The 23,639-nt window shown below is 43.6% G+C and overlaps 2 protein-coding genes and 1 pseudogene across 7 annotated transcripts; all 3 read left to right on the top strand.

Annotated features, from left to right (window-relative positions):
* The first annotated feature begins 644 nt into the window (after positions 1–644).
* LOC111971154 (leucine-rich repeat-containing protein 4C-like) lies at positions 645–2,305 on the top strand. Of its 2 annotated transcripts, none has more exons than XM_023997941.2 (3): positions 645–1,007; positions 1,188–1,347; positions 1,483–2,305. In XM_023997941.2, exons 1-3 carry the CDS (start codon positions 679–681, stop codon positions 2,053–2,055), a joined length of 1,062 nt encoding a protein of 353 aa, XP_023853709.1. In that variant the 5' UTR covers positions 645–678; the 3' UTR covers positions 2,056–2,305. The 2 variants fall into 2 exon arrangements, with proteins under 2 accessions (XP_023853709.1, XP_070301955.1); XM_070445854.1 differs by having other exon boundaries at positions 1,188–1,352; positions 1,488–2,305.
* Positions 2,306–2,585: 280 nt separating this feature from the next.
* On the top strand, positions 2,586–11,524 carry LOC111970970 (major facilitator superfamily domain-containing protein 6-A). 5 transcript variants are annotated; one of them, XM_023997760.2, is made up of 12 exons: positions 2,589–2,854; positions 3,532–4,862; positions 5,020–5,090; positions 5,321–5,375; positions 5,509–5,837; positions 6,570–6,667; positions 9,318–9,479; positions 9,754–9,852; positions 10,049–10,134; positions 10,260–10,460; positions 10,642–10,692; positions 10,901–11,039. In XM_023997760.2, exons 2-11 carry the CDS (start codon positions 3,534–3,536, stop codon positions 10,642–10,644), a joined length of 2,433 nt encoding a protein of 810 aa, XP_023853528.1. In that variant the 5' UTR covers positions 2,589–2,854; positions 3,532–3,533; the 3' UTR covers positions 10,645–10,692; positions 10,901–11,039. The 5 variants fall into 5 exon arrangements, 3 of the variants coding, with proteins under 3 accessions (XP_023853528.1, XP_023853526.1, XP_023853525.1); XR_011480676.1 differs by lacking the exon at positions 6,570–6,667 and having other exon boundaries at positions 2,586–2,854; XM_023997758.2 differs by lacking the exon at positions 10,642–10,692 and having other exon boundaries at positions 2,590–2,854; positions 5,321–5,360; positions 10,901–11,524.
* A 2,509-nt stretch (positions 11,525–14,033) lies between these two features.
* LOC111971092 (NGFI-A-binding protein 1-like) lies at positions 14,034–22,373 on the top strand (annotated as a pseudogene).
* Positions 22,374–23,639: the final 1,266 nt, after the last annotated feature.

The following is a 23,639-nucleotide window of genomic DNA, read 5'->3' as shown; positions in this document are numbered from 1 at the left end:
GAGGATCATCTCACTCCCCTCCACCCCTGTAGACACCTGCTGTCCTTAAATTACATAACCCACACGCTCATGCTTCAGAAGGAAGTGTTGCCTTATTCTCAGATGTTGCCCCAGTTTTACAGGCAATCTCTTTAAACCCCCTCTCCTCTCCATCCCCCTCCTCATCAGAGATGTGAATTATTGACAAGCTCTCTCTCTCTCTCTCTCTCTCTCTCTCTCTCTCTCTCTCTCTCTCAACAGCAACAGCCCTGAACAATAGGGCCACCCTTCTGCTTTCTGAGGGCCATCTGGTTCCCTCGGTACGTTTTCCACCTGCCTCAGACAGGTTGTTGACAGAACAACAGCGGGGTGTGTAAAGATAGATCTGCTGCTCCTCATGTAAGGGTTCATGTTTTCTCTTTATTTTATTATGGCCAAATTGCCAAAATGGATGCTTTGTTGTAGACTGTTGTGTCAGGGATACTTGTATAATGGTAGCCTACTTGCTGAACGTTTCAGGGCTATATTGCTCAACTCCATTACGCTATCTAGAATCCAGTTCCGAAATTACTACACAACAACATGCAAATAGACTGTTGTTGCTGCTGTACTTACAGTCTTAATACACAGGTACAACAACTTTATGTTAAGTGTTACCGCACTTTCTCTGTCTCATTTTTCCAGGTGTAAGGGGCCAAAATGCAGTACTTCTTTTGTCTCCTACTGTTGATGGCGGTTTACTCCAAGTCTCACAGCACCCCGTGCGAGAAAGGCTGCGACTGTCACGAGGAACTGAAACTCACCACTTGCACTAARGCCCTCTTTACCCAACTGCCCAACCACATCCCTCCTTACACGGAACACCTGGACCTATCTATGAACCTCCTAACCTTTATTCCGAAGAGTTCCTTCCGAATGGAACGCAAACTGAGGGTTCTGCTTATGAAGGACAACAACATCAGCGCTGTGGCCGACGGGGCCTTCACCCAGCTAGAGTTCCTTCAGAAGTTGGACCTGAGCTGTAACAGGTAGTGGAAAGCTTTTCCTGGCCGCCGTGCTCTTGTTTTTGTTTTGCTCTTTGAGGTCTTGGCCGGYTTACTGTAAAGCACTTTGTGACAACTGTTCATGTCAAAGGGGCTTTGTCAATTCAATTTGATGGATGGATGGACGGATATATTCATTGATTGATTTATTTATCGATTAAACAGGATCTCGTCCCTGAGCGAGAGCTTCTCCCTGGGCCTGAATGCTCTGAGAGAGCTGCAGCTGAGCCACAACCACCTGCACACCCTTGACAGCAGGAGCTTCATGCACCTGGATGGCCTACAGAGGCTCAACCTTACTGGCAACGCCATCCATAATATCCAGGTGAGGTTGTTTTTACGTTTGTTGAACAACATCAAATAAAGTGATACAGGACTTATACAATTCTATTCTGTTCTGTTCTATTTTACTATATTATATTGTGTTTTGCTTTATTTTATTCTGTTCTATTCCATCCAGGTGAGGTCCTTTGGCTCATTGTCCACCTTGCGGCAGCTCCACCTGGAGGGCAACCATCTCGTCTCCCTAAACAACGGGGTGTTCTCCATGCTGAAGTCCCTGGAGGTCCTCAACCTGCAGGGGAACCAGATCAACAAGACCCAAGAGGGTGTCTTCACACCCATGACCTCCCTGGCCCTGCTCAACCTGGCCCACAACCAGATGAGCACCATCTACTTCAAGACCTTCCTAAGCATCCATACCTACAGTACCCATATCCTGTTGGAAGGAAACCCCTGGAACTGCAATTGTGACCTGCAGAAAGTGTTCCATAAGCTTAGAAGTGTTCAAAGGCTCTTCTTGGATGATTACTATAATCTTAGCTGTAATGCTCCGACAGAACTAGCGAACTACAGGTTGATAGATGTGGATACGGAGCTGTGTATCGCCGAGGTGGTTATTGTGCTGATTATCACGATCACCGTGGTGATAACAGTGTTGGGGGCCATCGTCATGGCGGAGAGGAAGAGAAAGAAGAAGAAGAGGGGAAAGCATTGGACGGAGCAGGGCAACTTGTCTGACTCAGATCACTAGGGATTGACTTCTTCACGGCAACACAATCCTTTTAATACATTTGTACAGTAACATGACGAAAATATCTATCAGAGACAGTAATAAGCGTTGTCATATTTTAAAGGGCATTTGGTAGGCTATTGTACAATTTCACCAATTATTTATTGTGCACAAGTGTATTAATCAATTACTCAATATGTACACTTTCTGCATTTGTAATAATACCAGAATTTGTAGTGTTCTATTAGATACTTTGATATACAATATGAACAATACTACAGGTGTGAAAAATACCAAATTAAACGAAATTGAAATGTGCACTAGCCGCATTGTATTCTATCTATTTCCTTTATGATGTAGGAAATATACATTTAATAGATGTTATAGATTTTTTTGTTGTTGAAACAATAACAATTGCACATCTTGCCTTTACACTTCGTTATAAACATGCTCTTAAACGCATTTACAGTAGTTGGTGTATGTTGAAGGGCAGCGGGACACTATTTAGAGGTTGGCTTCGCTTTAACAGATAGCAGAGACGTCACACGAGGCGGATGGTCTGGGCGAATCGAGTTCGGAGTTCTAGTCTAAATGGCCTGAACTAGGATGTGTTTATTGGTCGGAATATTTGCATGCATCTTTACGGATATTACTTATGGTATATCGTCGGTATCATGCATGCATAGGATAACGACGGAATACGCTGTATTGTAGGCAATGCAGAAAGCTTTCGATTTCAGACTGGGAGACACAACCGCCACCGCCGAACCTGCGTAGTCATAGTTGAAAGAATAGGAACACGGACCGGGGACTTTTGCAGGTAAGATTGATGACAACATTGGAGTCCAAGCTCATTTCCAATTTAAAGAGAAACTGTGCTAATTCACATTTATGACGTTTTATTTGATTTTATTGCGTATCTACAATAGTATGATTTAAGTGCGCTGTTCAGCACTGTTTAAAGTAAACGTTGTACTTTTATTCATTCAATTTGGTGTGAAGTGTTATTTGATAGTGAAATAATGCATTTCGTTTATACTTCCGCATTGGACGGTGAATTTTTTTTTCTCCACCGGTTTCACGGGTTCTTCTGATATGACGTTCCTACTCACGAGCAACATGAGTTATTAGGTTGTAACAATGTTACTATGTTTGTTACACCACTTGTGCAACTTGTTGATAGCCTAATATTTATTGTAGCCAATTCTAGCCATGCTAAACATATTTACTGTATAGCATAGTGTTTCAATATGCTTTGTGTTGTAGTCACGACAGACAAATATATAAATATATATAGTTAAGCAAACTTTACTATGCATATTGTTAACCAGCACATCAAGTACATGAAGTAGGTAAGTAACAAGTGGTTTCCGTTTCCTGTGTAACATCAATATGAGTAACATTGATATTGCTACACATAGACTGTATGCTTATGATAATCAATGTAGCTTACTGTTTAGGTTACAGTAAACATGAATCTAGCTTCCTGTCTTCCAGAGATGGCTGCAGACGACAAAGTGGTCATCCTATCGGATGATGAAGAGGACCAGAAGAGGAAGTACTTCCTGGATGAACCCTTCAGCACTCTTTCCCTGGAGCTGCGGACCGACCGAGAGCCAGGCTCCACTCCAGTGTCTGCTGCAGCATCAGACACACAGTCTGCTCCAGAGACACCCATGGCCTCACCACTGAAAGACCTAGGCTGCTTTGAGAGGATGTGCCTTAGAGTCAACTCCCAGCTCCTCATCTCCAAGATCTTCTACTTCTTCTTCTATGCAGCATATGGTTCCCTGCACCCACTCCTAGCCGTCTACTACAAGCAGCTCGGGATGTCGCCAAGCCGTAGTGGACTGTTGGTTGGGATCCGGTACTTTATAGAGTTCTGCAGTGCTCCATTCTGGGGAGTAGTGGCCGATCGTTTTAAGAAAGGGAAGCCATTGTTGCTGTTCTCTGTGCTGTGTTGGTTGGTGTTCAACTGTGGCATCGGCTTTGTCAAACCAGCTGCCATGATCTGTAAGGAGAAGGTGGACATCACCACTGTGGCTCCACCAATACTGCCCGTGACGACTATGATACCAATTAACGGCTCGCTACCAGACGTTTCCACCAATCACACGATGAGAAGTCGTCGGGATTTGTTTCGAAGTTACTTTCCTAGCTTCCTTTCTGTTTTGAATGGCCGTGATTCTGGCTATAGCGTACGCCGCAGGCATAGGAGAGGTGCTGATAGCAATACCACCCAATCCACAGGGGTGTCTTACGAGCAAAGCAATGCCACGGCAACAACCACTTACACCCCCACCCATGCCCAACCCAGAGTGGTGCCTAATGAGCAAGCCAATACCACTCAGCTTTTACTGAATACCACAACTATGCCACTGACCACTAAAATACCTACCCTTGCCCCTACCCATGCCCCCACCACACATTCCATATCGGTGCCTCACGAGCTGGGCAATACCACTCAAGCTACACCAAATACTACTTCAACAACTATGGCAACCACTACCACCACCCCTGCCCCCACCCAACCCAGAGAGTACATCATTGAGTACAACGAGGATCAGGTCGAGAGCATCTTTCTCCTAATCCTCTTGGTCATCATCGTGGGGGAGTTCTTCAGCGCGCCGGCGGTCACCATTGTGGACACGGTGACGTTACAGTACCTGGGGAAGCACCGCGACCGCTACGGCCTGCAGAGAATGTGGGGGTCCCTTGGCTGGGGCGTGACCATGCTGCTAGTGGGTATCTGGATAGACCACACCCACCTTACGCTGCTCATCGACGGCGTGGTCGGCTGTATCCTGCCCGAGTATAAGAACTACCAGGTAATGTATGACATTGAAAATGTGACAAATAATAAGCAATGGGTCGCTAAGGGCAACATAGTTGATACGTAAATAAAAACAGAGTTAATTAAATTTGTTCAGTTGTTCACTCATTCATACGTTCACTCATTCTCTCTTTCTTTCATTCCTTCTCCAGGTGGCCTTCATAGTGTTTGGAGTGATGATGGGCCTGGCCCTGGTGGTAGCAACACAATTCTACTTCGACAGGTAATAGGGGCAGACATAATTTAAATTATGTTTGAAACCCTACCCTTTTAGCTTTGCCTTAAATCAATGATTTTATTGTTATTTTAGACTTTCTTTTTGTTTTATGTACTTTTATTCATCTATTTTATACAATTGCTGTTTGTTTTTAATATCTTTCATTTGATTATTTTACTGTAAATGTGTGGTGGTTTTAAATGATCTTTTAAATTAAGTTTGATTTGATTTCACAGTGGGGACTACAGACAGGAGTTGCCTCAGAGGCCGCAGGAGGTAGAGATACCACAAGTAAATCAACTGGAAAATGAAAACTCACACTAAGTGGAAATAGTCTTTCTAATTTCTTTAGCAGAAGTAAATACTGCTTTAAATAGAATATTTTTTATTATTATTTGTTTTACACCTTAATTTTTTCACACAGGTAGATGGGAACGTGGCATCTCCAGAGGGGAGCGAGAGCTCCACCTCGGACCAGACCCCCATCACTCCAGAGTCCACCACCACCGAACAGCCTTTCCACTACAGTGACCTCCTCAGGCTGCTCTGTAGTGTTCAGTACAGCACGGTGCTGTTCGTCGCCTGGTTCATGGGCTTCGGTTACGGCTTTGTGTTCACCTTCCTGTATTGGCATCTAGAGGACCTGAAGGGAACCACCACGCTGTTCGGTGTGTGTTCGGTTCTGAGTCATGTGTCGGAGCTGGCTGCTTACTTCACCAGTCATAAGTTTATCGAGCTGGTGGGACACATCAGGTAAGGATGGGGTTGTTGGTGTTCTTGTTTTTGGGAGGGTGGTTGAGGAAGGGATATCACATTATCCATCTCTTTTAGCCAAATCTTTTACCAAAAACAGCAGCAGTAACAACAACAACCAAAGCACACAGTATTTTCTGAAACTGAGGATTTCCACATTTGCTATCCCGTTTCACCCCAACTAGACATGCTGCATGTAAACAATCGTGTTCATTTAGAGTGCCTCTTGCTTGAACGTCACACAGACCTTGAGCGTTTACTATAGTCAGACAGACAGACAGACCTAGCACAGAGCAGGGACATTTGAGAGTGTGGTGTTATGTTTAAGGAGAGAGGCCCACCACCCTATCAGCTCTGTGTGACCTATGTCATTTTGACGCACAATTTTCAAACATTCTTCTCTTAACATCTTGGGTGGTTATAACCCGGCAAGTAATGCAGTTACCTATTAGTGCAAAGGTCTCAAGAAGAATTTGTGCCACTGCTTTTTGCCTCACCAGTTCAATGGGCACTGTACGCAAAGAGTCATACTAACTATGCCTAGTAGGGCATCTCTTTAGACCTTGGATAATTAACGTGACAAAAGACACTCTAAGGATGACAAGCTTCTACATTCCATACATCATCCTATTTTATCTGTTTGCTTCCTCTTAAGAACTTTTGCTCGGAGTACCTAACCTCTGAAAATCTCATCACTAATTTCTTTCTTTCCTCCCTGTTTTCCTAACTTAGGGTCTTGTACATTGGCTTGGCATGTAACACAGCACGCTACCTGTACATTTCTTACTTGGAGAATGCATGGATAGTTCTGCCTATGGAGGTCTTACAAGGTAAGAGAGAGCAGGTCCGACATTGACGTTACTTCCTGTTGACATCTGACTGAGGAAAGGTTCAAATTTGAGTCCGTTGTTAAGGGCTGTATTGAGCCTCAGTAAAGTACTTCTTAGGACGGGAATCTCTGTTATTTCAAGAAATCGCTGCCTTATAAAACACCTTTTTCCGTGCCAACTAAACAAGAACAGGATAAGATATCATTTAAAGGAATGTTAATATTGATTTTAAGTGAAAAGGCCATTACAGTATCACATCAAAAATTGTCATATTAAAAGACAGTATCAACAAAAGGAAATTGAATAAGGATATCCTGGTAATGTCATATGACTAGTGAATAGGCACAATGTTACCCCTGTTTGTCTTTCTGTGGTTACAGATGAAAGATTATTTAAGAGCAGGTTGGATGGGTCTTGTCAAACACTGGACAGGAGAATATATTGTTCCACTCCCTCTTTCAGACACCTTGGGTACACAATAACCAATAGGACAGAGGTAGGCAACTAGAGTGGGCTGATTTTTGTTGAAGAGAATGGTCGGGGCCCAGAAAATAATTATAATTATACACTGCGAATTGACCACAACTAAGCCCAAAAAGAGATTGTATTTTGAGACACATTATTATGTATTATAATTTTTTTGGTGTGCAAACACTTGTCAACAGACTTCCTAAATGAAACACATTTTTAGATGAATTCCTGGTGATTTTACACTTTTTTATACCAAAACTACTATGCATAGTACCAACTGTAAAGTTTGGTGGATGAGGAATAATAGTCTGGGGCTGTTTTTCATGGTTTGGCCCCTTCGTTCCAGTGAAGGGAAATGTTTTAAAATATATTTTTCTTTAAAAAAAATCTCCCCCGTGGTATCCATTTGGTAGTTACATTCTTGTCTCATCGCTGCAACTCCCATACGGACTCGGGAGAGGCGAAGGTCGAGAGTCGTGTGTCCTCCGAAACACAACCCAACCAAGCCGCACTGCTTCTTGACACAATGTCCCCTTAACCCGGAAGCCAGCCGCACCAATGTGTCGGGAGTAAACACTGTGCACCTGGTGACCATGTTAGCGTGCACTGTGCCCGGCCCGCCACAGGAGTCGCTAGTGCGCGATGGGACAAGGATATCCCTGCCAGCCAAACCCTCCCCTAACCCAGATGACACTGGGCCAATTGTGTGCCGCCCAATGGGTCTCCCGGTCACGGCCTGGGACAGAGCCTGGACTCGAACCCAGAATCTCTAGTGGCACTGTGATGCAGGGCCTTAGACCACTGCGCCACTCGGGATGCCGACTGGCCTGCACAGAGCCCTTGACCTCAACCCCATCGAACACCTTTGGGATGAATTAGAACGCTGACTGCGAGCCAGGCCTAATCACCCAACATCAGTGACCGACCTCACTAATGCTCTTGTTACTGAATGGAAGCAAGTCCCTGCAGCAATGTTCCCACATCTAGTGGAAAACCTTCCCAGAAGAGGGGAGGCTGTTATAACAGCAAAGGGGGAACCAACTCCATATTAACGCCCATGATTTTGGAATGAGATGTTCGACGAGCAGGTCTCCACATACTTTTGGTTAGGTAGTGTATATGATGATTATTTGTATTTTTTTTACTAAAAACTTTGGGGGGCCAAAAGAAAAAGAGCCTGTTGCCAACCACTGCTCTAGGACAGAGGCCCCGTATTGTATAGTGAATGTACTCATCCATGATTCTTGCAAGGACTATGGCGTTGTGTTTTGAATGGTGGCGGATAAAATGTCTTATAGGCCTACGCCTCATGACAATTTTCCTAGTAAAAACTCAATACATAAGAATATATTCAATACATAAGAATAATCTCGTTATTACTGGCCATAAGTGAGAGGCACTGTTTGCTTTGGTGGTTCTTCCTGAGCTCTGTGTCTTAGAGGAGTGTTTTGCAGTCCCAGCCCACAAAGCAAAGTAAGATGACAATCACGTTACTTCAGCGTAAGGATGTGCATATATATATATATCGATCTGCCGTCTTGAATCTGTGGTCACGGAATGAGAAGTCCGTCTGCCTGACTGATGATGAATGGAAGTCTAAGTGTCAACACTTCCTTATCCACAGGACTTAAATAAAAGAGAGGCGAGGTTTCCTGTTAGATTGTTTTCCCAATTGGCGCTAACACTACAAGACATACTGCTTTTTCTTCTATATGACATTATTATTGAAATAATGTATAACATTTTACTTTGTCATTTAGCAGACACTCTTATGCAGAGCGACTTACAGGAGAAATTAGGGTTGAGGGTCTTGCTCAAGGGCACATCAACAGATTTTTCACCTAGTCGGCTCAGGGATTCAAACCAGCGACCTTTCGGTTACTGGCCCAACACTCTTAACCACTAGGCTACCTGCCGCCCCTACTTTGAAGAAGCATTATTATCCTTATAGGCTGTGTAATGTTTAACACCTCCATCAATGTTTGTCCTTTGGCATCATTTACATTTTAGTCATTTAGCAGACGCTCTTATCCAGAGTGACTTACAGTCGTGATTGCATACATTTTTGTACTGTTCCCCGTGGGAATCAAACCTACAACCCTGGCTTTGCAAGCGCCATGCTCAACCAATCTAAACTGTTTGTTTTGTCTGTCTTTCTGTCTGTCTCTTTGTACTGTAGGTGTGACCCATGCGTCGGTTTGGGCAGCCTGTATCTCCTACCTGAGTGCCGCGGTGCCCCCAGCTCTGAGGACCTCTGCCCAGGGTATCCTCCAGGGTCTACACCTGGGGCTGGGACGGGGCTGTGGGGCCATGGTGGGGGGCGTCTTCGTCAACTATTTTGGTACGGATGCGACAACGGCCCCTTTTGACAGTCCCATTTGAGTAGTGAAATTTAGCAACTCCTGCCATACAGCCATGTTTTTATTTTTTAACATGATTTTGAGAACCAATGAGTTATACTATTTATTACATATTTATAAACTACATATCCACTAATAATCAACTGTCTATAAACTATGTATAAACCATTCATAACCCTATTAAATGACACCTTAATTTAAAGTGTTACCATTATGTTTTGTCTGTATCTGTAAATTGCATCTTTCTTTTTCCAGGAGCTGCAGAGACGTTCAGAGGGATTGGAATGGCTTCCCTGGTTATACTCCTCATCTTCTCCTTCATTCAATGTCTGACCGGACAGAACGAGGAAAAGGGTGAGGGAGGGGAGAGCACCTCAGTTCATATTTTTTACAGACCCTGCACTGTTAGAGGAATTTGTTCTGTATAGAATGGATTAGTGGATTGCTTCATGTATTGCACCAAAAAAAAAATATTTATAGAACTGCAAACCACCCGTATTTTTAACAGTGTACCATACACAAATAACCTACATTGTATTCCCCTCAATAGAGGACAGGATGCTAGCAGAGAACATTCCGGTTCCTTCCAGTCCAGTTCCCATCGCTACCATAGACTTGATGCAGAACCAGAGTCAGGTCAGAACTCTCCAAATTGTTCTACTGCTTCTTTCAGCAAACCAATTTCCCATTGTGGGACAATGGCGTGTACTATTAGTAGTACTACTACTAATTACTACTACTACTACTACTACTACTACCAGGTGGGTGTGATGGTGCCCCGCTCTAACCCTAGACCCCCGGCTAAGAAGACGAAGCACCAGGAGGAGCAGGAGGATGTTAACAGACCTGCCTGGGTGTTGAGTGGATCCCCCTGGGTCACCATAGCCTTCGCTGTCTGCCAGATCAGAGAGATGTACTGCATGGCCAAGAGTAGTCTACCCTCAGAGACACAGCCACTGCAGGTAGGATGATGAACGGTAGTCATCTTATAAAGATGTGTCAAATCTCAATGAGAACTCTTGTCCTCAGATATGCGAATCGAAAGTTTAAGAATTTCAAGCCAAATCATGTTCTTCTGTTTTTTTATAACCTTTTAAATATTTTACTTCAATGGGATTTATTTTTATATCGTATGATTAACAGTGACAATATGTGAACGATTTCTCCCCACGCCTTCGTGTGAACTAAAGGAAGGTGAGACTGTGGTTGCTCTTTGTGTGCACTGTAGAGGTGAATTCGACACTGTCTTTGTGGCGTGCGGTGGTAAATGTTGTCAAACGTCCTACGTGCCTGTGTTTGGTTTACTAGTTTAGTGCATGGTTTGGTTATATCTTTAGTGTATCCAAAACATTTTGTCGTGATTGATTAGCCAATGATGTTATATTATCTCGTCTGTTGCCAGGAGCAAAATGATCAGACCTCTTCTGAATACAAGGCAGTGGAGACAGAACACAGCGCAGAGCAACAGGAGTCGCCACACCACCGTAACGGTTCCCCCAGCAGCATACCTAGCAAGGCCCACCCCGCAGAGCACCCCGAATCCCAGCCCTCTCCCATACCAGACTAGGGGAGCTCTGTGGAGCACCCTGCCTTTTTCACCTGGTAACTTTGAGGCTTCACATCAACTGTCTAGTACAAAACTCTTTCCGGCAGTAGATTAAAGGCTTGAGTTGAGTTTCGAGACGGTACTTACATTCACTCGCGTGTCTCCTTTGGTTCCTGCGACATGTACAGTAGGGAAGGGGTAAGGAGCAGTGAGCACTACTCCATATCGATGACTGTGTGCTGTAAAAAGTACTGAATGATAAGCTTTCTGTGTGTGTGTGTGTGATCTGGCATTGTGTAAATAGAATTTGATCTAGAAAGGGTCAAAAGGGATTGTTGCCTTCTAGAATGTAATGTATTTATTTCATCTGTGTCTTCCTGCACGTGCTTCTGACAATCATGTTATTATTTTGACTCTTGGGATGAAATGATATGTGTGTATACAATAAAAATGTATTTGTAGATAAATCATTAACTTTCACTGCTTTTCTGGTGTCTCAATTATATTATGGCTGTCTATTCCGGCATGTTTTTAAAATCCTAAGAGGAGACACTTGGTGGCAGTAGTGTACCGTATTGAAGTACTAACCCTAAACGTGTGTGTGTGTTGTGTGTTGAGGTCAGGGTGTGCTTGCTGTTGCTGCTGATGGGAGTGCGTGGGAGGACAGTAATAGTGTTCTCTTTAGAAACTACACCACAATGCCATCTGCAACATCCCTTGTCTCGCCAGAAAATATAACCTAATATTGATGTTGAAGATGAAAAAAAAAAAAAAGGATTTAATTATTGGACTTGTTTCCCCCGAGTCGTCTTTGTTTTGAACACAGCAATTAATGTCCTTCATTATCATTATTAGGTGTTCTCTATATAAAGTGATTCCACAATAACAGTCTCAAGAGACAAGACTGACCGTGGCAGCTGTCTTATCCAATATTGTTAAGCCTGTTGTCTACATCTAAGGAATTAATCATTTTTAAATTTTACCTTAAGGTTTCTCCATCAGCTGCACTCTATGAATCAGTTCATTTGAAAGTACTCCATGAATCAGTTCATTTGAAAGTACTCTCATGAATCAGTTCATCTGAAAGTACTCCATGAATCAGTTCATTTGAAAGTACTCATGATCAGTTCATTTGAAAGTACTCTCATGAATCAGTTCATTTGAAAGTAACTCCATGAATCAGTTCATTTGAAAGTACTCCATGTTGAATACAGTTCACGAAAAGTCATCTCATGAATCAGTTCATTTGAAAGTACTCTCATGAATCAGTTCATTTGAAAGTAATCATGAACTATGTTCTTACTGAAAGTACTCTCATGAATCAGTTCATTTGAAAGTACTCCTCATGAATCAGTTCATCTGAAAGTAATCTCATGAATCAGTTCATCTGAAAGTACTCTCATGAATCAGTTCATTGAGAAGTGATCTATGAATCAGTTCATTTGAAGGTACTCTCATGAATCAGTTCATTTGAAAGCACTCATGAATCAGTTAAGTTTGAAATCTTGATCCATGAATCAGTTCATCTGAAAGTACTCTCATGAATCAGTTAATCTGAAGTACTCTATGAATCAGTTCATTTGAAAGTACTTCCGAATCAGTTCATTTGAAGAGTACTCCATGAATCAGTTCATTTGAAAGTACTATATTCATGAATTTCATTTGAAAGTACTCCATGAATCAGTTCATTTGAAAGTACTCATGAATTCAGTTATCTGAAAGTACTCATTAATCAGTTCATTTGAAAGTACTTCCATGAATCGTTCATTGAAAGTACTCCATGAATCAGTTCATTTGAAAGTATCTCTCATGAATCAGTCATTTGAAAGTACTATCATGAATCAGTTCTTTTTGAAAGTACTCTCATGAATCAGTTCATTTGAAAGTACTCTCATGAATCAGTTCATCTGAAAAGTTAAAATCTCTGAATCAGTTATTTGAATCAGTTCATTTGAAAGTACTCTCATGAATCAGTTCATTTGAAAGTACTCTCATGAATCAGTTCATCTGAAAGTCTAATAAAAAATGATGACATTCCCATGTTCCTCAACGATCTTATTGAGGCAAACACCAGTATAATATTTGTTTACTCTTGACCACACGGACTCGCACATACATTAGTCCCGCTGCAATGCCTTGTGGTTACGTATGGCTTTGCTGAAAGCGTTGAGTCGTGAACAGGTCCTATTTATGCCTGTGGTGTGGACACTCCAACATGCTAGGACATGATAGGACCGAACAGCTGCCATGTTCAGTAGGGCATCATCGGACTGTTGTAAGTACTGTAGCAGCATCCTTTTAGTTATTTGCACAGTACTGTACACTGATGAAATAGCTACACATGGTAATAATCACACTGATCATTGGAATGATAGGTGTGATATGGTGTAGGCCTGCGTGATCTTTTAGGGACACTCCAGGATAGTTCAACATGTGCTACGTGTTATAGCGGCGAGGCAGTGAATTGATTATTGGAATGTTCCAACTGTGTTGGTTTCTCTCTGGCTGTACCATCGAGGCCCCCTCCCTCCGCAGAAGCTACACTGCCTTTCCAATCCAAACTGCCTCAACGCCTTTCATCCCAAACCAAATAGAGAGATTCAATATCCATCTCTACCATCAATTTAAATGTGGTTTTTGTTTGTTTTGCTTTGTGTGCGCTTTGAGATTATTTTATTTAATGAAAAGCACTATGCAAGTTCAATTATTATTTGTATTATTATGTGTTTTGTGTATATTGTAGGCCTAGGACCTTTTGACAACATCTAGTAGATGAAAATGCCTGATTTGATTTCCAGTGCAACTGATGCAGTTCTACACATAAGTCACATACAGTCACCAGGGTCATATTGTTAAGTTGGTGGAAAACATTTTTGAAACAGTGAAAGTGGTAGCCTAGGCCTACTACCTAACTGTGTCAAATTAGAGCACAGATTGTCGCTTTCCATTGCAAACAGTTGTGCTGTGGTGGCTGTGTGCCCTACTAAGCATGACCCAGGATGTCCTGCAGAGTGAGAAAAAGTGCCCCGTGTGACACAGTGCGAGGCTTTGTCTCTACCGTCATCAATACAACCATACATAACGCCTACAGGGCCAGCCTCTAGCCCACAGCCCACACCAGCCCCAGCCTTAGCCTGCAGGAGGCACACCAGGGGAGCTCAGAGCCATGGTTACTCCCACCAATACCCGGTCGGGCAGCAAAGCCGCAGGATCCAAGAAGCAAGGACAGTGTGGAAGAGTAGAACGACTCCCCCAACCCACAGCCATTTAGGCCTAAGTAGTGGTTCATCGAGGTCTAAGCAGTTGACTTAACATTTCAGCACTTAAATAATTGGTATGTCAGTTTTTTGTCAAGTGCAGAGAGAGATAAACAGACTCATCCCTTTGGATGAGTACATATGATAAGTACTGTAAAGTACATGTGAGGCAAACTATGTTGCTGAGGTTTTGTGACTGAGTCAGGGACTTGATTTGCGGGTGGGCGTGTGAGTGGGGGGGATCCTAATCCCTAGCGTCTGCTGTTGTTTTTCATGCCTGTTGGGTTGAGATCAAAAACTTACCGGCAATAATCATGCAAAATTGTTTGGCTTTCGCTTCAAAGAGAGCACCAACATTAGTTTTACTCACTCTCTTGTTTGTATAGTTTGTTTCATCAGTTCTACTCGTTTTTTTATAAAGGGAACCGGGTTCTCTTTGATAGACTGAGGATACAATGCAATGTCTCTGAAATAAATGATCATATTAAACCGTCATTTAAGAGCACGAGTCTAGACTTGGCATCGGTGTGAGGTGATATTTCCCCTGCGTTAGCAGATTGAGCTCCAACGCCATCAGAGCTGGTGCACAGTGGGGAAGATGGCCGAAGACCGGCAGAAGTGGAGAGCCTTTGTTGCTGCCCTATGAGCCAGCCCAGTCGTGATGGGGATAAGTGAGTGAGTGAGTACATCGGAAGATAATATGACACACATTAGCTGGGCTAGGCGGTGGGCGTTGAGGGGGTCTCTGGAACCTGTGTGATCGTAGGCCCACCCACATGGGTAAAACCCCCGGGGTTTAGGAATGTAATCTCCATTCATTATGACTCTGAGAAGCCCACTACGGACCCTGAGTGTGGGCCGATCAATCCCCTAGCCTGCCTCTGTGTTTGTCATTAGGTACTAGTCTGGCGTATCTGTTTGTAATAGACAGACCACTATTTACTGGGGGGAAATTCACTGCATTTTCAGCTGCTGCATTTATGAACATATAGATGCACAATCAACATAGTGACATTGATCTAAAAATGGCGTCAAGTTTATTGTAATAATACTACCTCATCAGTTCTAAGATTGTAGTACTTTTCTCAACCCACACCCACACTTCCGCCCACATACACAGCACACTCTGCCGCCCACACACACACTTCCACCCACACTTAGCTCGCAGACACATGTTCACTCAGACGTAAGATGCTCATGGCATCAGACACAAAAACACAAAGTAATGGGCTATACGTTACATACTGTTTAGGGTTCGCCTACAAATTATATTTTTCACTTACTAACAAAAGTATGAAAGTCAACTATTCACATTTATAGTTTAATAGTGTTTAATGCATAATGTGTTATAACACCTGCATAAGTGCTCATGTCTGTAAATATTGAATTTATTATATTCTAATTGATGTGTTATTCATGTCCTTCATGTTAACCATTTTGAGACCAGGAAGCTTCCTCTGGTGTGTGTGGGGATGTTATGACAGGGTAAGGCGAGGGACTGACAAGCGCACACGTGCGTGGGTGTCGGTGAAACGTGTTTGTAATTGGTACAACAGTGAAGATGTACAGAACACTTTTAAAAAGAGCACTTATAGAAATCTGAAATACAGTACCGATAAAACGATTTGAGGCAAATGGAAAATATATATGTTATCTCATCTCTAAAAGTGGACATATTCATTGGAAAATATATATAGCCTATATGTAGCCCTGTAACAGGGTGCAATGCCGGGTGTATTCGGAGAGTGAGAGAGTGTGTGTGTGTGTGTGTGTTGTTGATGTGTTGTTTGTGTTGTGTGTGTGTGTGTGTGTCGTGTGCGTGCTGCGCGCGGGGGGCGGCGGCTCTGCAGTCAGGGCCGTCCAAAGACAGGATTAAAGGAGTGGGTTGCTGCTGGAAACATTCTGGCTGATGTACCTTTCCTGTTACCCTGCCCTGTCTGTCTGTTGAAAGCCACATCATTAAAACCACACAACTGCTGCTCCTCTACTCTGCCTGTTCCCAAATGGGTACCTATTTCCCTGTTTCCCCATAGGCTCAGGTCCAAGTATGTGCCGATATAGGGAAATAGGTCCCTTTGGACGCATTCTCTGAAAAACTTCAATTAGCCTATCCTCGATCATTAATCTTCTTCATAAAATATAAATAAACTACAGTAAATAGTAGCTAGTCGTTCTCATCTTCTGTTCTCTGTCTCAAGCTTCACAAGGATGGAAATACAGTATGCTCCTCTACTCAAATTATCTTGATAATTCATCTTCTTGCGTAAAAAAAAAACTTAAGCTAAAGATAGCCAGCTTGGTAAATACATACTCATAGAGTAAATTTTTCTTTAAAAAAAATGTGCAGCTAAAAAAGTTTAGCTCAGCAAATATAGTTAGTTAGTTAGAGGTGTTTTATAATGCTTCTGAGTCTCTTTCTCATGTAGTACAAGAAATGTCGCTGAGAGTTTGTTCAGTAGCAGTGTGTAGATCTAATATATTCTAAGATCTATTTTCCCCAGGATTAAAACCAAAAGCCTCATCATCTCCCTAAAGCTGGTGCTGTGTGCTGTGGCTGCATGCCTACTTGCCAGAAATAGCTCATTATACAGAAGCAGATTGGAGTTACATAACATAAGCAGGACGCTTTCGGTTGTGTCTCTAGACGAGAGCAACCTTCCTCCTTCGTATAATTTTATAATAATGGAAAATAAGAGTTTATGTTCACATGACACGTGGAAGACACAGAATTGAACATCGTTTCTGTAGTTAGTTATGTGTATTGTAGACAGTCCACGCCCAAAGTGAAAATGGGCAATGCACAAGTCTGAGAGTATAATTTGGAAAAAGGGTCTGGGCCGGCTGAAAGATTTGTGTGGTGTGTAAGTCCTTAGAGAAAGTTTGTTTCCCATCACACAAGCGCAAAAGCTCCCCCTTCTCTCTCTCATATATTCCCACTTACTGCCTCAATTCTGAGATGATCTGATGGGTCAAAACCACTAAACACTAAATTGTTCATTCAAGAGACCAAAATAAATGTTGCATAGAAACATAATTATGCATATACTACGTGTTTATCCAAAGATGAGAGGAGTAAAAAACAGCTCAATCAATAATGAAAATATCAAAAAACCTAATACGTCATAGATGATATGAGCCAATTCCTTATTAGCTATCTAAAATGTCAACAGTTTCACTTCGTATACCTCAATAGCCAAAAGGCGTTTAGGATCCACGTCTCCCTCCGCCTCACACTCGTCCCAGTTGACCGCGCTGCCGGCCTCTGCCGACTGCTGAGAGTGCGCGCTTTTTTCCATGCAAAGGCCTCCCACGCCCCTGTCCGCCCACGCCAGGATTTGCGTCACGCAGGCGCGTGGGAGTGAGCACTGTAGCAACCGCGGAATATCCCAATTTCAATCGCCGGGGAGGAGGGGGTAGGGTAGCAAGCAGGCAGCTCACACTCATCTAGTCTAGAGACGTTCAACACAATCTTATGTCTATTCAAGGAGGCGAAGGAGGGAAGGTGAACGTTGTCAAAGAACGCGAGGACTTTTGAGGCCAGAGAGCGCACTTATTAGGAAATTAGAGATCTACCGATAATTGTACAGTTTATTCAGTTACAGTTTATGGCAGTTCAGCCTATACTGTAGCTGATAGATTGTAACAACTAGATAAAGGAAACGAAAGGGGACTAACGTTCACCAGGTATGTAACACTTAATATACATCGTTGGAATAAGTTATTGGGCTATGACAATAATGTAACAAGTTGTAGCCTTGATACAATGTTGCAGCACTGTTCTATTATTGCCGACAATGGTATTTTTACTCATCTTCCTGATGTGGATTTACTTACAAGACCGGTTTTGAGTGACATTTAGTCTGGTGCTGGATTACTGCATTTTGCATTTACCTTTTTTCCTTTGTGTGTTTTGAAACTCATTTATTTTATTTTCTATTTAGCTACATTGATTTGTGCAGATATTCCATGGTCATATATGAAGTAGTTGTGCAGTTGTTTGCAAACACTTTGAATTCCCATTGATGATAAACAATCAAATTATATTATTCACATAACTAAGGGCCGTTCAGTAATATCTAATTATTTGTGACATAGTCCTCTAACTTACAAGAAATGGGTAGTTAACAATCCCTTGGCTAAAGCAAGTGGAGCCTGTGTGTGTGAGAGGCCACCTACGCATGCTGCCAAGGAGGATTGTGGCATGTGGTCCCATCAGCAACTAACAGGACTCTAACTGCTAACCGCCCCTCTTCCATCTGCAGCCCTAGTACTGCAGAACTTACAAAGGAACTAAGCGGTGGAGGTAGTGCCTCTCTCTCTCAGTCAGTCGTCAGCCAGTCATCACAGTCACACACACACACAGACACACAACACACACACACACACCACACACACACACACACACACACACACACCACCCCACACACACATTATTCACACACACACACACAAACATCACACGTGTGTTGTGTTGACTGACTGCCTGAACTGACAATACAACCAACACTGCCTGTCAGATGATCAGAACCTCATGCCACATCTCCTGTCTTGTCTCTATTTCTCAGGCAGGCGCGGCGTTTGCCTGCAGAAACTTCTGGGCAGCTGCAGCATCATACCCATGATCCCCAAGCCAACCTGCTGAATCACACGAGGGCTTTCAACCAGACGGAGGAGATGACGTGCAGCAGCTCTGTGAGGCCGGGGAGGAGGAGTTCCTAGAGATTATGGCTCTGGTGGGCATGGCCAGCAAGCCCCTGCACGTCCGGAGGCTACAGAAATCCCTGCGAGACTGGGTCACCAATCCAACGTTGTTTAATCAGCCCCTGACATCTGTGCCGGTGTGTAGTATACCAGTCTATAAGTTACCCGAGGGGTCACCCACGCCAGTCAGCGCGGAGCGAGGGGGTAACAACAGCGCCCGTGGTGAGGCCCATGTCAAGGTTCCCAAAATCCTAGCTGCGACATGTCTGGATCCAGGAAAGCTGGAAGTGGCCAGGGACAGAGTGTCAGGGGGGTCTCCACTGCAGAGCGGCAGCGAGGGGCGCTTCTGGTCGGGTCACAGCAACGACAGCGAACAGAGCCTCTCTCCGTCCGACCGGGGGTCTCCGTCGTCCCCACGAGAGGGTCTGGAGGCACTTGACGCTGCAGCTCTGCAGTCTGTCCTGGAGTGTGTGGACCGGATAACCCCGGCCCTATCCAAGAGCGATCCGGCGGAGGTCAAAGAGCAACTGAAGACAAATAAGAAACTTGCCAAGATGATTAGCCACATCTTTGATATGAGTGATGATGATCCAAGGAGAGAGGAGGAGATCAGGAAATATAGCGCCATCTACGGACGCTTCGACTCGAAGAGGAGGGATGGCAAACAACTGACGCTTCATGAGGTAGGGATAAGAGACGGGATACTTTTGCAGTACTAGGTTAGTCTACTCAGTGGCAGTGCAATACAAGTGACAAACCTCAGTTCCACAAATAAGAGGTGGAAACTACAAAAAGTAAATCACCTGAAGACAATGTGTGCGCTTGCTTCAGCCGTCTAAAAGTAGGTCGGCAGTAGTAGAAGTTACAACTGAAGAGCTCACTGACAGAATTGTGTATCTACAGTTATAGTTGACAACGTGACTTATCATCTGTGTTCCGTCTTTCAGCTGACAGTGAACGAAGCAGCAGCCCAGCTGTGTATGAGAGACATGGTACTACTGACCCGTAGAGACGAGCTGTTTGGTCTGGCCAGGCAGATCTCCAGAGAGGTCACCTACAAATACACCTACAGGACCAGCAAGTAAGAGCCACTCTCCTCCACTGCACCTCACACAACCTTGCTTGTTAGAGTTAACAATGCTAAGGTAAGTTGGGAAAGCATGGGTGACTTATTTGTGTTACATTTTACGGAGACATATTTTTAAGTTATGTAAAAGATCGTATGTTATGATTCATGTCATGTTCAGACTATGCTTTCCAGATCTTTCAATGTTTCTCTGCGTACAAACTGAATGTATTGTCTTCTCCACTGTAGGTCTCGCTGCGGCGACAGAGATGAGCCGTCTCCTAAAAGGATAAAGACAGAGGAGAACCTCTTTGACATCCAGGAGGCTCTGCAGGCCATCCACATGAGACAGGGCATACTGAGGGAACAGCTAGCCTGCGCCAAGTCCAAAGGAGAGGAGATAGTTGGGAGAAACCTTCAGGTAACATACTTGAAAAGTGGATTATAAAACGTAAACATGGGCCTCCCGAGTGGCGCAGCGGTCTAAGGTACTGCATCGCAGTGCTAGAGGCGTCATTACAGACCCGGGTTTGATCCCGGGCTGTATCACAATCGGCCGTGATCAGGAGTCCGGGTCCGAGTCGTCCGTGTTAGGGGAGCGCTTTACTTGGCTCATTGCGCTCTAGCAACTCGTTGTGGTGGGCCGGGCGCCTGCAGGCTGACCTCGGTCGTCAGGTGAACGGTGTGTCCTCCAATACATTGCTGCGGCGGCTGGCTTCCATTGGGTAGAAAAAGGGGTTACATTTTTATATTTTTTATAAAGTAAACATTATAGGAGACACGTTTATTTGACACTGTCATTTCTGGAGGCATGTTTTTGACAAGAGTAGGAGCAGTTGCTAACGAATGGTAAATGTATTGTGTTTTAACAGGTGCAGTTGGACCGTCTGTTAGCCAGACAGATGGAGATTCTCCATGATGCGGCGGTACAGGAGAGGTTACACGCTCTGGACTGGAGGATACCTGCAGGGGCTTTGAAGTACCTCAGTGAGGCTCCAGGCACCAACGGCACGTCGGTAGACAAAAGCACAGCGCACCAAGGTAATGGTACTGTCTGTCTTCTGTATCTCTCTTTGGAGTGCGCTCGTACATGAGTGCTGTCCTCGTGCTCCAAATTCACAGCTCTGTGAATCACCATTTCCAGCCTTCAAATCTTATTTTATAAGTCAGGGAATCATTTTGTATCTGTTTTTTTCCACACATCTCAAAGTGAGGAGGAATCATAACTGTGTTAAGCCGGTAGCCATCCCTCAGGGTCTCATCCCATTTTCGTCCTTTTCTCTCTCGTCCTTTTCTCTCTCGCACGGCCCATACTCCTGACAGCTCATTATATTCATGTTACCCATAATTATCCTCTCTCTGCACCTGTCATTAACTCTCCCACGCCTGTTTACCTCCTCCGCCATGTTGCTGCCCAGGGGCGTCTCTCTCGCTCTCGATCTCTCGCTCTTTCTCTCTCTCTTTGTCTTTCTCCTCTCTCCCACTCTCTCTCTGTCTCCCTCTCTTTCATCCTGTCTCTCCTTCATAAGCTATTAAAAGCACCTTATTCAAGTTGAATGAGAAGAAGAGTATAAAATCTTTTTGGGCACCGAGTGGAGTACAAACTCGGGCCCACAGCAAATGCGCATCAGATCTTCTCAAGATTTTGAGAGACAGAATGTTCATGTCATTTTTTTGTATCATCTAAGCAGCTTCTTGAATGATACTCTAACAGCAGTGCCATGGGAATTGATTGTGTAATATGGCAACGCGTATCTCAATATCCATGCCCTAATGTTTGTCTGTGTGATTATGTATGCTTTCAGGCGAGCGACCAATGAACTTGCGGGTGGCCAGTAAGAGTGTGGCGGAGGGGGAGCTTCCCCTGGGGAAGCAGCTAGCCAATGAGCTCAAACGATACCATAACAACCATATCACAGATGAGGCCAAAGCACCAGCAACAGGTACAGCACCACTCAGGCAAATGTATGTTCACTCTTAAGTCACATATGTATTGACATACATACATACTGTTGCATGCACACACCTGCCTACATTCAAGCTACAGTATGAGTGAAAAGGTATATGATTAGAAAACGCATTGCATGTTTTATTCTGATGATCTCTTCTTTGTGTTTTACCTTAGAAAATGGATCCTCGCATCAAGCGGCCAACCACACTGACAGGAAGACCATCAAATCAGAACCAGAGGATTCCACATAGTGCCTCCCATCCTTCGTCTGTTTTCCCATCCGGTTTTAGTCATCATTTACACTTTTTACACTAAGCATCTATCTCAGTCGAATCAATGGATACTAAAGCAAGCACAGCCACAGCAGAGCCTTAACAAACCAACGTTGCCTCAAAAAAAGCATTTATTTTCTTTCATTTTGTCTAAGGTTTTTGCCAAAGCGTCTAGAGTAGAGCATAGATTCAGTCACGGGGAAACTGAACAAGGATGTCCTTTCACAGGATACCTTTCGTGCTGTATAGGTCTTTATGTATTTATTGATTGATGTACAGGATGTTATTTAAGAATGATGGGTAGGGAAAGTAGCCTTGTACCACCATCCTGACCTCCTGAGCTTACATTCTGTTTCGCTACATGAATTTGAATGAAGTTAAGTGAAACAAGAGCGCAGTGGTCAGGATATGAAAAAGAACAAAAATACCCCAAGCTATTTCTGGCTTGTCGTGTTAGATCGGTGGGTAACTGATGTACTGTAAAGAATACAGTAGGATTCTGTTTTAATCAGAGGTGAAAAGAGAGAGCTATCTGTAGAGGAGAAATTATAGTTTTGCATCATCCTACTGTATGTACTGTATGTATTTATGAGTGGTACTGTAAATTAAACTGAGGCTGCAGAATTTTTTGTGTATAGAACTCCAGTTAGAGTTCAGGTCAGTGTTATGGGATAGGTCGGCCCGGAGACGGACTGGGACCAAAAATCAGCCCTAGCATTTTTTTTAACTTTGATGCCCCCACACCGGCCCATTTCTTTCCTCAAGGCCCCCATACCAGCCCATTTGTCCCCTTGAGGCCCCCATTATTAGCCAGATCATGATAATTGTGCACACACAAAAACAGTTTAGACAGGCACACTAGGCAAAAAATTGACCAGCCCATCTGGCATTTGCACAAAATGCCAGATGGCCAGTCTGCCCGTGGGTTGGCCTAGACAAATCGAGTTTCCTTGATACGTCTGTCAAACACATGATCTTGTACTGTAAGAATGCACATTTGATTTGATACTGCAGAGCCATGAAAAAAGAGCCATGAAAGCCATGAAAAAAGGTGTTTTGATCAGTCATGTGAATAAAAGTGCCCGAAAGGATGTTAGCTCACCATTTTAAAAGAAGATTGATATCAAGCTATAGAAGGAAAAATACTGGAGTTTTTGCGCATGTACAGCTAAGCACAAAAATAACATTGCGATATTGTCCAAAATAATATTGCGATATATTGTCCAATATAATATCCCGATATGTAACTGTATCGATTTCTTCCCCTTCACTATCTGTTATATTGTTGCACTCCAGAAAGTTGTGTTTTAACATATCTCACTGTAGGACCGACAGGGCCAATTCGGCC

This window comes from Salvelinus sp. IW2-2015, linkage group LG12 (assembly GCF_002910315.2).
Source record: "Salvelinus sp. IW2-2015 linkage group LG12, ASM291031v2, whole genome shotgun sequence".
NCBI lineage: Eukaryota > Metazoa > Chordata > Actinopteri > Salmoniformes > Salmonidae > Salvelinus > Salvelinus sp. IW2-2015.
This window is presented reverse-complemented; position numbering and strand designations above follow the sequence as displayed.

Bases quoted from the DNA above. Each gene is read 5' to 3' on its own strand.
- LOC111970970 (XM_023997757.1), top strand. From the start codon at position 3,534: ATGGCTGCAGACGACAAAGTGGTCATCCTATCGGATGATGAAGAGGAC. The intron at 4,863-5,019 runs GTAATGTATGAC...TTCCTTCTCCAG, and splicing joins CCGAGTATAAGAACTACCAG to GTGGCCTTCATAGTGTTTGG. The intron at 5,091-5,320 runs GTAATAGGGGCA...TTGATTTCACAG, and splicing joins ACACAATTCTACTTCGACAG to TGGGGACTACAGACAGGAGT.